The sequence below is a fragment of the Malaya genurostris genome, chromosome 2 (assembly GCF_030247185.1).
Source record: "Malaya genurostris strain Urasoe2022 chromosome 2, Malgen_1.1, whole genome shotgun sequence".
NCBI lineage: Eukaryota > Metazoa > Arthropoda > Insecta > Diptera > Culicidae > Malaya > Malaya genurostris.
This window is the reverse complement of record NC_080571.1, coordinates 335599072-335613803: the sequence shown is the minus strand read 5'-3', so window position 1 is coordinate 335613803 and position 14732 is coordinate 335599072. Positions and strand designations below refer to the sequence as shown.

The following is a 14732-nucleotide window of genomic DNA, read 5'->3' as shown; positions in this document are numbered from 1 at the left end:
AAATTTGGTTGAAACAGTTATTTTTAGTGATAGTGCAGGTGTGGCAAGTGTATGTTTAGTAGTGAGAGTGCCATTTATTGAATAATATTGATCCGCGAATCTAAAGATGCTGAAGCGGCGGAAACTGAGAATTCACCGCCCCAAAATTCAACGATGTTAACCTGTTAACCGATCGAAGCGCCGTCTGCATATCATTGTCGGTGTGGTTGGATTTCTATGGTGTGGTTGGATTTCTATGGAAAGTTTACAAGTCCATCGTGTCATTAAGGTTGAAGGTCTAGGGTTGGGCTGCAGCGGATCCATTCACGAGTGTTTTTATTTTATTCATTCAGTGGTCGTGTTTCATCTCGCGTTGCTGACAGCAGAGCGAACAGTAGAATAGGGATACTGGTGAGATCGTTCCTTGGAGATATTTTATATTTTTCTTACTTGTTATATTTCTCCTGAGTATCGAAAATCAGGTTTTGTGGATCAGGATCATAATGTTTACCAAAACATATCCGGATCTCTTTTCCTCCCTACTAACAAATCTCCTATCCCGTGATGCTCGTGGAGATACAGTGGTACCCGCGGTCTCTAGAAACAACGAGTATTGGACTAACATTGTTCCTTTCCCTCAGTAGCACAGCCTTTGGTCGTAGCCAGCGTTGTTATTGATCGTTTAATAAAAAGTTAGGAGTTAGTGGGTATGTACAGTAAAAATGATTTGCTTCTCCCAAGCTTCATTTTCTTGGTTCATTGTACATTTCCACTCATTCGGTCGATCACAAAGTGCAACTATGGGCGATCTACTTCAGCTCAGCTCAGCTCAACCGAAATCGCAGAATGGTAGTAATGGTAGGGAAACTTAACGCTATAAAAATAACTGCTTGCATACAAAACCTGAACACAAGCTTGGCGAAGAGAAGCATAAATATCGAAATCCGTATCGCTAGTATGTACAAAGATATAATTGCATACATTTGGGTCATTGGTGTAATTTCGTCGGCTGCAAAACAAATACAAATCACGACAAATAGAGTCTATATTCTGGGTTCGCGTGTTCGCTGTTGGTTCCTAATAAAGATCAATCTAAGCAGACTCTCGTGCAATTGCGGATTCAAAAGTGTGGCGATTGATTGAACGGTTTGATTGAAAATGTCGATCATTAGAAATTTTGGTTACTTGTTCCACATCAATGGCTCGAACAACCCCACGGGGCTGATCCTTGTAGTTTTTTCAACGTAAAATTACATTTCCATACAAAACAACGTTATGGATTTTTCCCACTTCTCCTTTTTTGAATTTTTTTAATTTTTTTGATGTACGAACCCGGTGGGGCAGAAGCTAATCAAATGAAAAAAGAATTATGTAAATCCTTAAAAACACTAAAATCTAGCATGCATAGGCGGAATTACAATTCTAGATAAAACCACATTTCGGATGGTTTTTTGTTTCGATTACAGAGGTTGTAATAGTGAAGTCATTTGCCTCTCGAGTCAAAAATACTTTCTAACTCTATGTGCGGCGGGGTTGGGAATTGAACCCATATGGGCTCCGTGAAAGGCATCAACTTACCCATTACGCTTCACCCCATTCTTATGATTCCGACAATTCATTCTCAAATGATGTGTTGTCAAACAAAGGCCTATATTTATTGATAGACAATATTCCATTGACAGAAAACTGAAACTGAAAATTTCTTTTCCGATGCATTTCAGAAAGCTCCTCGCAACGCAGACAGTATTATGTCCAACTCGTATGTGACGTCCAGTTCGAAACCTACTTCACGATGGAAGCGCTTTCTCAAATCAAACTTACTCACCTTCCTCACGGTGATCGGTGTGTTCGGCGGTACCGCACTGGGACTGGTGCTGAAAAATTCCGGCGAACCTTGGACGGAGCGTGAGGTGATGTACATCCAGTACCCGGGTGACCTATTTTTACGGTAGGCTCGAAGTAACACGTTGGCTTGATCTGATGTGCACTTTAGACTAATCGATTCCCCTGTTCAATTTTAGGATGCTCAAATGTCTGATTGTGCCACTGTTAGTATCGTCCATCACCAGCGCGATTGGATCGCTGGATCTCAGCATGTCGAAAAAGATCGCCGCCCGAGCAATCATTTACTACTTCACCACCACGATATGCGCAGTAATATTAGGTATCATACTTGTAACTGTTATAAGGCCCGGTGCCGGGCAAACTGCGGCCAGCATGAAGGGTAAGCCTGCCACCCGAAACGTCCTTACCGTCGATACGCTACTAGATTTAATCCGGTAAATACTAATGTTGAAAAGGCAAATAGTTTTCACTGATGTTTGATCTACCTTTTAGAAATCTTTTCCCACCAAACATCATTCAGGCGACTATGTTCCAGGTAGGCTTACGTTAGTAAAGAAAAAAAACATTCCAGCAAATAATTCGATTATTCTTTTTCAGTTCCGTACTCTTCTGGTAGCACCGGAAAATGCAACTAATGGTAAATATGCTCTTTTCCTAGCATTGCTCTTTTGTTCACCAATCTGATACTGACACCGTGAATGCATATGCTTTTATATATACTCTATTGACTCCTTTGAGCATTATTGCTATGACGACGACTGCAATTAAATTGCAATCGGATGCTCAAGCAAGGTATTAAATTGTCATTCCATTCGGAAGGCATTTAAAATGAGGTTGTGTGATCATTTCACAACTCTTGAATGAGTTCAAGTTCTTGCAAAGCAACATTCAGAGATTAGCAAATAAGAACAAAAAGCACCAAGAACGTTTAGACAATCAATGTCAATTTTATTCATATTATTTATTCGATTCACTCGCTTTCGCAAACAAGTGTTATCATTTTTCGCGGAATTGAGATGTGTTGATTTGCAAGAGTGCACCGAAAACAATGGCATCAACTAATGAGCGAATCTAGTAACAGGTTTTTGGACTGAACCATGAAAATATGACTAAAAAAACTGGAAGTCAAAGGTTTTTTTCTCTTTCATGTTTCACTTAACTTTTTATACAATAATTAAACTTGGGTTTATTTCAGGGAATGATCGCAGCAGGCGTGTGCGTCGGATGTGGAAAATTTTCGTTTTAGTCAACATTTTTCTAAAATGAACTTGTTCTCATTTTAATAGAAAATGTAATCAATCAAGTTTTTTTGTGATTTGAATTCTATGCAAAGTAGAAATGAATTTTAGTTTATTTTCCATGAGGAGACGTGTGATTCGAATTACGAAACCTATGTTCTTTTCATATAGACTGGCTCATGAAATCTTTTCATCATTTCCGATCGTCTGTGTGTCAAAAAACCCTCTTTTATAATTGTTAAAATCTAATCGCTCAGCATCTACGATTCGTTTCGTCACACATCAGCAAACGAATACAAGTTTAGGCGAACAATGGCGAAGCTATGTTTGATTTTTGTTTAAAAAAAATCTGTGAGTATTTCAGCCATTTGACTTTTTCCATGTACGTTTACACTCAGTCATTGTCATACTGAATAGTAATATATAATGATCAGGACTGTGGAAATCAAGATAAAAAATCGTTAAATCAAGATCACTGCCGAAGAAGATCGCTTGTGATCTTTCCCAATAAAGTAGGATCAGTTGATCAGTGTTCTTTATATCACATCGATCAAAATCGGTACTGATCTTTCGTCACACGAAATCGGTAATGATTTGAAGCTAAAACGAATCTAGATTCATGTAAGATCAATCATTAGATAATTCGAAAAAAAGTTCACATATGAGCAAGAGTGCCGTTTACGTCTAAAATCGTTGATTGTGAAAATAGTGATAACAGTAATCATACACGAAATTATAACTAAGGATAACGCTTAATTGCCAATTTTGTATGTTTAGGGAATCTAGTTATGGGTGCTAAAAATATTAAAGGAGCATGTAGGAGCATCAATAATTTGTACCAACTTATATGCGTGGGAGGAACATCGTCAATTTATAACTTTCGGGAATACACTCTTTATCAACATAGTAGAAAAAACCGGTTTCGTTACGGCACGGTTTATGTAGTTTCAACAAATGTTCTCGTTTGATGCACACCGTATTCAATTTCGTAACCGGTTGTTTGATTCGCAATCAAATAAATACTAGATGATAGGAAATAAATGCTAGATGTAGGTTTTATGAAAATAACAAGCTTGGATCGTATTCATATTGATATTGCAATATTAGAAAAAAAATCACACCGAATAGTGAATATAGCGGCAAAAGTCTTTGTTTTACTTTCAGCTGGTTGATGCTGATGATGATGATGCTCATGCACTATTTTTATTAAACCAAATTAAACTCTATTTGACATGAATTTTTATAGAAGTAACAGGAGCGCATGTTTCAAACACGCAGCAGGCGCAGCGTTCTAATGGCGCATTCGAATTTTTTCGCTATTATTTCATTCTTTCTGTCATACTTATATTAAAGGGGTTATAAATTTTCTCAATCGCTGTACTGTGCAATAAAAACCAAACACTGATAATAAACTTGGGTATCGGCACAGTGATTCCGTTTGTTTTTTCAACACGGTTGAAAACTCGTGCACATGTCTTAGGTATATAAACGTGTTCTTGTACATCGGAACAAGAAGTAGTCAAATGATGTCAAGTCTGCTTGACTGTACTGCATTTGAGGCAAAAGTTCTTACAATAATTAACCGAAGCCGCCACATGTGAACGAATATTGTCGTTATGAAAGATTGCTCATATTCTAGCCGGGTTTCGCTTAAATGGTTCCTGAGAAATCACGATAATCCATCATAATCACGTCATAATATGTTTTATATTAGTAGACACCGAGCAAAACATAGGTTTCGATCACCTGTTGTATTGTTCTCACAGATTCATTATAATCTTTGGTAAATTGGTCAACCTTATAGATCATTTTATCAACTGATGCATTGGACCTACAAATGACGTTCGATGATTCGGGTTATTTCGACTTTGTTTACTTTCTCTGTCGACTTTATCTGCGTTATTATTCAAATGTTCGTTACATATCTAGTACTGTTAGAAAAAAAACCTGTTTTAATCCACCTAGTGGTATGATAATGCCTTTCTCTTCTTTCATAACAGTCTCATGAAAATATGTTTCATACTTTTATTAAATAATTTTAGATGCTAATTTTGTCACCAATTGATTCAGCCTGATTCGAGTAGCTCACAAAAGCATGCTTCAGTGTTTATGTCACACAGTCAGCATCATTTTTCCAAACTAGTGCTTGACATTTGCATTGTCTATTTGTAATCAGTGATGCTAATCTAAAAAAGCCTTCTTAGTCCACTTAGTGGAATTTTCATATATCTTGAAAAATCACCATAGGGGGGAGTACATGAAATTTTCGAAATCGAAAAAAAATTTTTGATGCCAAAAGGCTTAGAATTGCATGAAACGTCGAGATTTAGTGTCATCTCGAAAAAAAAATTTTTTGAAAAAGTCGACTTTTTGGGACTTAGAAAAAATATCAAAAGTCCCAGAAAGTTGATTTTTTCAAAAAAAAAATTTTTCGAGATAACACTAAATTTCGATGTTTCATGCAGTTTTAAGAGTTTCGGCATCAAAAAAAATTTCGATTTTGGAAATTTCATGTACCCCCTATGATGCTTTTTCAAGGTCGAAAATTGTCAAACCTTTACCACCGGGCAGCACCCCTTACGCATGTCCGATTTAGGTCAAATTTTGCATGAAGGCTTTTTTCGAGGTGCTTAAACTTTTGAGCACTAGAACTTAACGAAAATAGAGGTGATCCTAAAATTTTGGCACCCATATATATATAAGAGCGGTAAAAATTAATGGCCCTTATTCTGCGAGTCGAGTGACGTGACTCGACAAATCTCACCTCACTGTCACATGACTGTAGTCACCCTATTCTAGGAGTCGACTCGGGTGACGTGACAGGTTCATTCTATGGTGAGTGAGATGGTGAACCTCAAGTGACGAACGATTCATTTTCCCAAACGTCAAAACGAGTGGGAAATGTTGTCGGTTAATTTTGGAAATGTTGCCGGTTGTGAGGTTTAAATTTTCTCGATATAAATCATTAGTGTTGAATTTGTTTTCGGATTCCGGTTCGTTTTTTTCGAATCACGAGTTCCGTTGCCGTTAGTTAGTATGAATTGCAGTTAGTTGGTATGAATAATTATCGCTACAAGTTACCTTCATATATTTCTGAATCGTTTGCAACGATCGGTCTTATTTGCAAAGTACGCTTCTGAGGAGCGAAATATCAACTGTATGATTTGTTTATTTGATTTAAATTAGGTATTAAGTTTACCTACATTGCAGTCCAGACCACTGTTACTCATTCGAATAAAATGCTTACCGGTGGATAAAGACCTGTTGTAACATTCTTGTTCAAGTTGAAAGGATCGTACAGGATTCCTAATTGTATTCTTCCCAGCTAATCTCTCAACAATATCGAGTAGTTAATAATGGCTATGGTTTAGGCAAGGACAAGTCCAATTTAAGTGTGGGTTTGATTATGGTACAGTGTGCTGATATTAGAGTCTTCATGAGGCACAGATGCCCTGAGTATAATTTTCTATCTCGTTATCTGAACATCCTTCCTCTCACAAAATAATTCATACCAAGCCACTATGCTGAAGATTGAATATTCAGTTTTCGACTGACTGATGATTGGCTTTTAACGGTCAAATGTTTCTGAGAGTTTCGAATGACTTTGGGCCACATAAACTGTTGCATATCATTTATTTAATTCGTGTCAAATTAATACTGGGTAAGAATTCTTAGTTACACTTAAATATTATATATAGTAGCAGGAGCACAGAATAAGCGATGGCGATTTGGCGATCTCAGAAAATACTGCAAACAAACTTGCACTTTGACTGCTAGCTACTCGAGAGAAATCAACCTCCTGCTACATCTACAAAATCAAATTCCTGCTAAATAACTTTTAGTTGGGTTTAATCGAAATAGTGCATGAGACTAAATCAACAGTCTGGATGAAAAATAAATATATAATGATTAATATTCAGCATGGAATATTTTGTACATTTTTGCAAATTTAGACCTTATTAAAAAGTTTTATGGTCTGCCGTTGACTTTTTTTTATGTCACTTCGGGTTCTAGAACAACAGGGCAAGTGTGTTTAAAATGTATTCCGCCATGTAGAGCAAAATGCAAAAAAAGACAAACTTCTGTAAACTTGCCTTAAAGCTTTTTATAAATTATATAGGTTGTGCTATATGCTTAAACAACTTTCCTTGTTCAAAATTCAAAACTTTTTTTTCCTTAGTAAATAAAAATTCAAAGATTTGAAATTAACTAAGATTTTTCGGTTAATATTCTTCCTGTCACTTGCTTTACCGGTACCGACTTTGAAACTCACTGCGTAGTGACTCTTGTCACCCAGATTCGACTGCAAGAATACGGTGAGTGTTCATCGAAATTCACCCTGGTGACTTTTGTCACTTCATTCGACTGTCAGACGTGACTCGGGTGACTCGAGTTATCTTACCTCACTCGACTCGCAGAATAAGGGCCAATGTGTTTTGTCGGTTACGTCACTTATACCATCATATATCTGGAACCAAAAGTCACAACCATTTGATCTTCGAACTTGATCAATGGCCCGACAGTAGCTTTCAAACGAGCCCAAGTTTGTTAAAATCGGTTCAGTTATCTCTGAGAAAATTGAGCGCGTTCAAATACAACGCTTTTTGTCGGTTACGTCACTTATACAATCATATCTCCGGAACCAAAAGTCACAGCCATTTGATCTTCGAACTTGATCAATGGCCCGACAGTAGTTTTCAAACGAGCCCAAGTTTGTTAAAATCGGTTCAGCCATCTCTGAGAAAATTGAGCGCGTTCAAATTCAACGCCTTTTGTCGGTTACGTCACTTATACAATCATATCTCCGAAACCAAAAGTCACAGCCATTTGATCTTCGAACTTGATCAATGGCCCAACAGTAGCTTTCAAACGAGCCCAAGTTTGTTAAAATCGGTTCAGCCATCTCTGAGAAAATTGAGCGCGTTCAAATATCTTCTAAAAGTGCACACACACACATACACACACACACACACACACACACACACACACACACACACACACACACACACACACACACACACACACACACACACACACACACACACACACACACACACACACACACACACACATCCATTTTCCGATCTCGTCGAATTGAGTCGAATGGTATATAACACTATGGGTCTCCGAGGCTCCGTTCGAAAGTCGGTTATTCCAGCAATTCTAATACCTTTCTATAGAGAAAGGCAAAAAGATATATTGTCTATCATTCTTTACGAATATTTTGTAAGTAAACGTGAAAATGAACAGAACAGAAGAGAAAGTAGTCTAGGGGAAACTCTTATTAGTTCATGTGACCTTATGAAATGTTCACGTCGATTTCCCATTTTCCGCAAATTGTGAACCCGGTTTAAAACTGGTGACTCAACCGATCACTTTGGTTGAAAACACGCACAAAGGCCTTATAATTTGATTTTAAAATATTTAATACTTACAGTTCCACTCACTGACTACAAAATCAAATCCGAATTTACCGAGGGTACCAATGTGCTCGGTATGGTCATGTTCAGTGTGGTGCTCGGTGCATGCATCGGGAAGATGCGGGAGGCTGGTAAACCCCTTCAGGCAATGTTCGAATCGATGAGTGAGGCTATGATGATCATCACCTCGTGGGTTATTTGGATATCTCCAATCGGTGTGTTCTTCCTAGTGGCAGCCAAGCTGCTGGAGATGGCTTCGTTGGTGGAGGTGCTTGGCCTGCTTGGATGGTACTTTATTACCGTTATGCTGGGATTGCTACTTCATGGATTCGGTAAGTAAATCGATTGTAAATCTTAGTAAGCATAGATCCCCATCCGCTATTTGTTTCAGGTACAATCGCGGTTATCTTTTTCTTAACTACCCGAAAATTGGCATATCCTTTCGTCGGTCAAATGAGTCAGGTGCTGGCCACCGCTTTTGGTACCGGTTCTAGCTCGGCAACAATGCCAATCACGATCCGGTGCTTGGATAATATGGGAATTGATCCTCGTGTGACACGATTTGTTATACCGGTTGGTGCCACTATCAACATGGACGGAACGGCGCTCTACGAAGCTGTTGCCGCCATATTCATCGCTCAGCTAAGACACATACCGCTTTCGTTTGGTCATATTGTTGCTGTGAGGTAATGTAATGCTTGAAAATGTCCATGAATGAGCAAACTATTCAAATGTGCTCTCATCTATTGTAGTGTAACTGCCACTGCTGCATCGATCGGTGCAGCCGGTATCCCACAAGCTGGCTTGATTACCATGGTAATGGTGTTAGATACCGTAGGACTACCAGCCGAAGATGTAACAATTATCATTGCCGTTGATTGGCTACTGTGAGTAACTCACGATGAACCACTCTAATTGGACAACTTTTACCGAATTTCCCTTGTACATTTCAGTGATCGATTCCGTACCACCATCAATGTCATGTGCGATGCCCTGGGCACTATTTTGGTGAACTATCTCTCGAAGAATGATTTAGCTTCTTCCCCTAACAACATTGTAAGTATATGATTGTAGCATCAGTGCATTCCATTCATAATACTGGCCAGATTAGACAAATATACTTTGAGAATTCATCCAATCGTGATTCACGTTCCAAAATTTTTAGCCCTTGAACACAAATAGACTGCTTGTATGGGTAGCTTGTAGTGTCACTGTGAGAAGGAACACTACATTTAATCATTTATGTTTAAACTCGAAAGAATGATTCCCAACATTTTAAACACATGGACTATTTGTAAGACATTTTATCAGTATCCAAAGAATGAGGAATAGGAGGATGATAAAGGAAATAAAATGCGAAACTGAAAACTTGCGAAAAAGTATACACTAGAGGCAGAACTCAAATTAACATACCTCCTTCGTTTCGTGGAATTTTTCAGTCAATTGAACTTTTCTGGACGAGATGAAACTCATGTCGGAAGGTAACTTAATTGTGCATAACACTTTGTCGAGATACACACATTAGGGTTCTGTTTAAAAACACATCCCGGTTGTCGTATTATGAAAGCAAGCACCATCAAACCATACACATTACCCTTTCTAAGTTATTTTCTATTTTTTGCTGAATGGAGATATGTGGTATTCTATGTATTTGTGTTAATCAAAGTTCATGACAAGTTTATATCATACCGAACAAAAAAAAAGAATATTTAATTCTCTTGAATTTTATTTTAATGAACAATTTCAAAACGAGTGCATCAACAAATTTGATTTGAACTCCCAAGAACCGTAGAAATATATACAGGTTAAGAGTCCTACATCGAGGGTATAATTGTACGTTAGTTAAATTTTTCCAATTTTATAGTTCAATTTAGTTGTGTTAAGGATCAAGAGTAAACCAAGTTAACTTGTGTTGGTAATGTGTGTATTACGTGCATTTTATTTGGTACGTATGTCATAGATCTATGTATTCATATATGCAGTGCAACGAGTTTATCAAAGTGATTTGCACGATTGAGTTTCAAACAATCTTTTTTAACAATTATTTATTCTCAAATGAATGTTAAGCCTGACATTTTGGATGAAATATTAGTTTTGATCAATTTTTCACCAACGTTTGATGGAAAACTGCTTACATTTTATGAATGTAGATTTTAATTCTTTAATAAAAAAGTTAGCAACACTGCTTCAATGCATTTGTATTAGATTGCGCTACACAAAATAAACAAAACTAGATATTTTCTGTTACAAAAGCAGTTTTCTGGAAAAATATATAGTTTTACGACAACATTCCATATCCATTGCTTTTCGCTTGTTAAATTAGAGATTTCTTTTTTGCGGGATACTTATAGAAGGTACGTAAATCTTTATATTGCAATAATTTCTGCAAGAGGAAATCTATACATGAATGTGTTTGTTGCTAATCAAATGTGTCAGTGGAAGTAAGCTGAAACTGAAATAATTTTTCTCGAGCAGTTTTAAGGAAAACGGAAGAGTTTTAGACTAAGATTTTCGCTCTTCTTGAATTTCAATTTAAAGTAGTATGAACCGATCGGTTTATTTTACAACCATATGGAAGATTTATTGAGTAAAATCAGGAAAAGAAGCGCCGAAATTTGTTTTTACGCACACATTGTTGACATTACTCATACGCTTGCAAAGAGTCTTGCTCCTTAAACTTGTTCATTCTTGTGAAAAGAACAAACGAAGTGTATTTAAATTCAAAGAAATTCAATTCGATAGTTTAATTATAATATTCCAGTAAAAGACTCCAAAGTGGATATCTGTATTTACAGATATTAACAACAGGAAAGGTAGCATGATCAGGATAGGCTTTCTCCGATATGTAGGTGCGGCAATTATGTGGAGTAATGCACTTTTTGCCCCTACAAAAGATTAATTGGAGCAACCAGGCCCTCCCAATATTTTGGCAACTGGAATAAATATTTGAAAATTTGCTAAAAATATCTTATGATATACCACTTTTATTCTGTTATCCCCATATTTCGTCTCCGTAATCGTTCATATTTCTTAACTAAGTTACTAGAATTTTTTAACGAATTTACTACAATGTGAAATGTGCTATACTTTCGAATATTGGTTATTACTGGAATAGTAAGGAAAATGTTTGTGATCGTGTCACAACAATCGGAAGTGAAACTAAACTTTCTTACTTGGTTGCTTTTTATTTGTTCTAATCTCTCCGTTCTCTTTATAAACATGTTTTATATATTGCAAAATTTATTATGATCTGTAGAAATAATTTTTTGTGCCCCGGATTCAGTATGACAAATCATTTGTTTTACTCGGATAGAGACCATTTGGACTGATTTTCATGAAGTGCGAATGTTGAAAGTCTCAGAGTTTCTCCTCTTCCTGGGATATTCAGACATTAATTTAAAAACAACTCTGGTATTTGTTGATGGACATCTTATATTCCATTTAGAAACACTGTTCTTGTAAGTGTAGCGTCACATTTGATGTGTTAAAACGGAGCCATTCAACGAAAAACCTGTTTTTTTTGGACTTTAAATCTGCATGTCTCCAGAAGGACTACTTCTAAGAGTAAAATCACTATGAGCAAAATACAAATACTAACTCACTTTTCAAAAATCAGTGTTTAGCTGAATTGGTATCTCTATCCGTGCAAAACAAATGATTGTTGCACTGTAGGGCATGACACATCCGCCCTTTCAAACAATCAGACTTGACTCGAATTGATCTCTCTATTTGTGAGAAATACATGGTTTACCATACAGAAGACGTATGTAAAGTTTCGTCCAAATCGAAGTATGTGAATGTTGACGAATTGTTGCACATTTCTGGAATTGGTCAATTGTAACGTTACTTCGATTATCGAAATAGTATGGCTAAGCTGTGATTGATAGGAAGCTAATCCAATTCTTACATTTTTTCTACCTATTATTTGCGTGTAATTTTAGAAAACGAGAGAAAGGACTAGTTTTAACAATTAAACTGTTTCGCGTTTAATTATTTTTTTTTGTGAAAAATAATATTGCAGAAAAAAATCATTTTGTAGGTGTGAATTTTACAACTATTAATCGAAAACGGAATCACCCAGACCGGTGCACGTTTTACCTGTATGGTTGTTCGTGATGAAATGACAGAAGCTGTTCTCAGCGCTGCCAAGTTGCCAGATTTTTGTCGCTTCACCACTCAATCTAGCCAGATCTTTTGCCAGATTTTCCAAATTTTCCCGGATTTACAAAATTTTCCAAGATTTTGTCATATCTCGTTAGATCTTTAGGTTTTGGCCTCTATACGATAGGTGGGGAGATCTTTTTTTTTTTGCTCACTGAAATTAAGCATTTCGTAAATTGTGTATCTTTTTGTGTTCCAAACGAATGTTATATATAATTATCCTAAACACTGCGTAATCCAAACTGTACTATCTGGCCTGTATATTCAATGATCAAATGTTTTTTTTTACTCTTTATTGCAGAATACGTATTAAATAGATATTTTCGTTGCTGCATATTATTTCATTAGATCTTAGAAACTGACGGTATGATTAATTGCTAGAATGACAGGAAATGATACGAGTTGATTTGGTTGATAACACGATGCATTTTATTTGTTGGTTTTGTTTAAATGCTTTATTAATAGTATATTTTGTGCATTTATTTTGACTAATAGTGTCTGTCGGTTTTACTTTTGTGATTGTAAATGAGTTGTCGGAAACCGAATACAGTAGGTAACTTGTAAAACCAGCTTCCTATGTATTAAATCGGCCTAAACTTTTGTTATAAATGCTCGTTATGTTCCGAATCGAATTGAAAAATTTAATCAAGGAGTTTCGAGCCTAAAATTGTTGATATCGATTAATCCATAGGCAAGAAAATTGAGCGGCGAGGGACTATTCATAAACCACATAGACTCTCTGGGGGGAGGGGTTTTTTGTTCAAAGTCTACGTGGTCTCCAATTTTTTTTATTGAATAAAATTTAACTGCGAACTGCGAACTGCGAACTCCACTAAGCCAGAAAAAATTTTCATCAGCTTAGCTTTACTCAAGGACAAATATATATTCAAAAAATGTGGAAGTTCAACTTTGCGAAAAATACACCAGGCTGAACGTGAGCATGCAAACTATATCATTCCCAATCAATTGTTTCTTTAATCTCTCTTTCGCAGAAACCCCATATTGTTTGAGAATCATTGTATCGCATTGTCACTTGTGTATCGGTAATAACTAAGAATTGATGGCACCACCCAGTGACCAACTTTTAAAGCTGAGAACGCGGCAGAATAAACGATATAACTTACTACTAACATAAATTGTCTATTGTTGCACTCGTTGTTTGGCATGTAGTCCCATCTTGTTGAACAACAACACTAAGCACCAAAATCCAATTTTATCACCTTTGATTATCTCATCAGACATGAAGATGAACCGCCCAATAGCAATTAAAACATTTCATTTAAATAAAGCTGTACACGATACTGGCTATTGTTTCCGATCTGCTACTGACTAATGCTCAAAAAAGACTAAATAGTTCCAAATTTTGGTCTACGTGGTTTATGAACGGTCCCTAATGACTTTTGACTTTTACGTCACTTATGCCATTATATCACCAGGACCGCAAGTAACAGTTGAACTTGAACTTTCAATGGTATAAGTATAACTTATATCTCCGGAACCAGAACCAGTCACAGCCAGTTGATCTCCAAACTCGATCAATAGCGCAATAGTAGCTTACAAACGAGCCGGTTAAGCTATCTTCGAGAAAATTGAGCGCGATAAAAAATCATAGAAAAGTTTATACACATTAGGGTGGGACAAGGTTGTATGGGAAAAATTATTTTCTCGCTCCACCAAACTTTTCGTGTTCCTTTTGGGTCCCAAAAGCACCATGCAAAATTTTAGGTTTAGGTTTCCTCATTAAATTTCCTACAAAAATTACATGCCCGCTGATTTTTTGAGTATATAGGGTGACCTCCAGATTTTTTTTTGTTAAAAGTTAGTTTTCCCATACTAAATCCCATACAAACTTTGAACCGCGGGCGCGAAAATATAGTTTCTCCTATCGAGCTAAAATTTTGCATGGTGCTTATGGGACCCAAAAGGAACACGAAAAGTTTAGTGGAGCTGAAATCAATATTTTGTCCCACCCTAATACACATACACACAGAGACATTTTGCGATCTCGTGAAGCTGTGTTAAATGGTATATAACACTATGGGTCTCCGAGGCTCCGTACGAAAGTCGGTTTCTCCAGCAATTCTATTAC

At 36.7% G+C, this 14732-nt stretch overlaps 1 protein-coding gene across 2 annotated transcripts in view; it reads left to right on the top strand.

Annotated features, from left to right (window-relative positions):
• Positions 1-14732, top strand: part of LOC131431683 (excitatory amino acid transporter 1) — a 57430-nt gene that overhangs the window by 36628 nt on the left and 6070 nt on the right. Inside the window, exons 2-10 of one of the 2 annotated variants that reach the window (XR_009229713.1) lie at positions 1701-1927; positions 2001-2258; positions 2317-2359; positions 2422-2461; positions 8500-8814; positions 8874-9168; positions 9235-9369; positions 9436-9538; positions 12945-13007. Coding sequence is in view for 1 of the 2 variants with exons in the window: in XM_058597541.1 (XP_058453524.1) it covers positions 1728-1927; positions 2001-2258; positions 2317-2359; positions 2422-2461; positions 8500-8814; positions 8874-9168; positions 9235-9369; positions 9436-9538 (1389 nt within the window). In the remaining variant the exon portion in view is untranslated. The remainder of the gene's footprint in view (positions 1-1700; positions 1928-2000; positions 2259-2316; positions 2360-2421; positions 2462-8499; positions 8815-8873; positions 9169-9234; positions 9370-9435; positions 9539-12944; positions 13008-14732) is intronic. The other variant, XM_058597541.1, reaches the window with a different exon arrangement.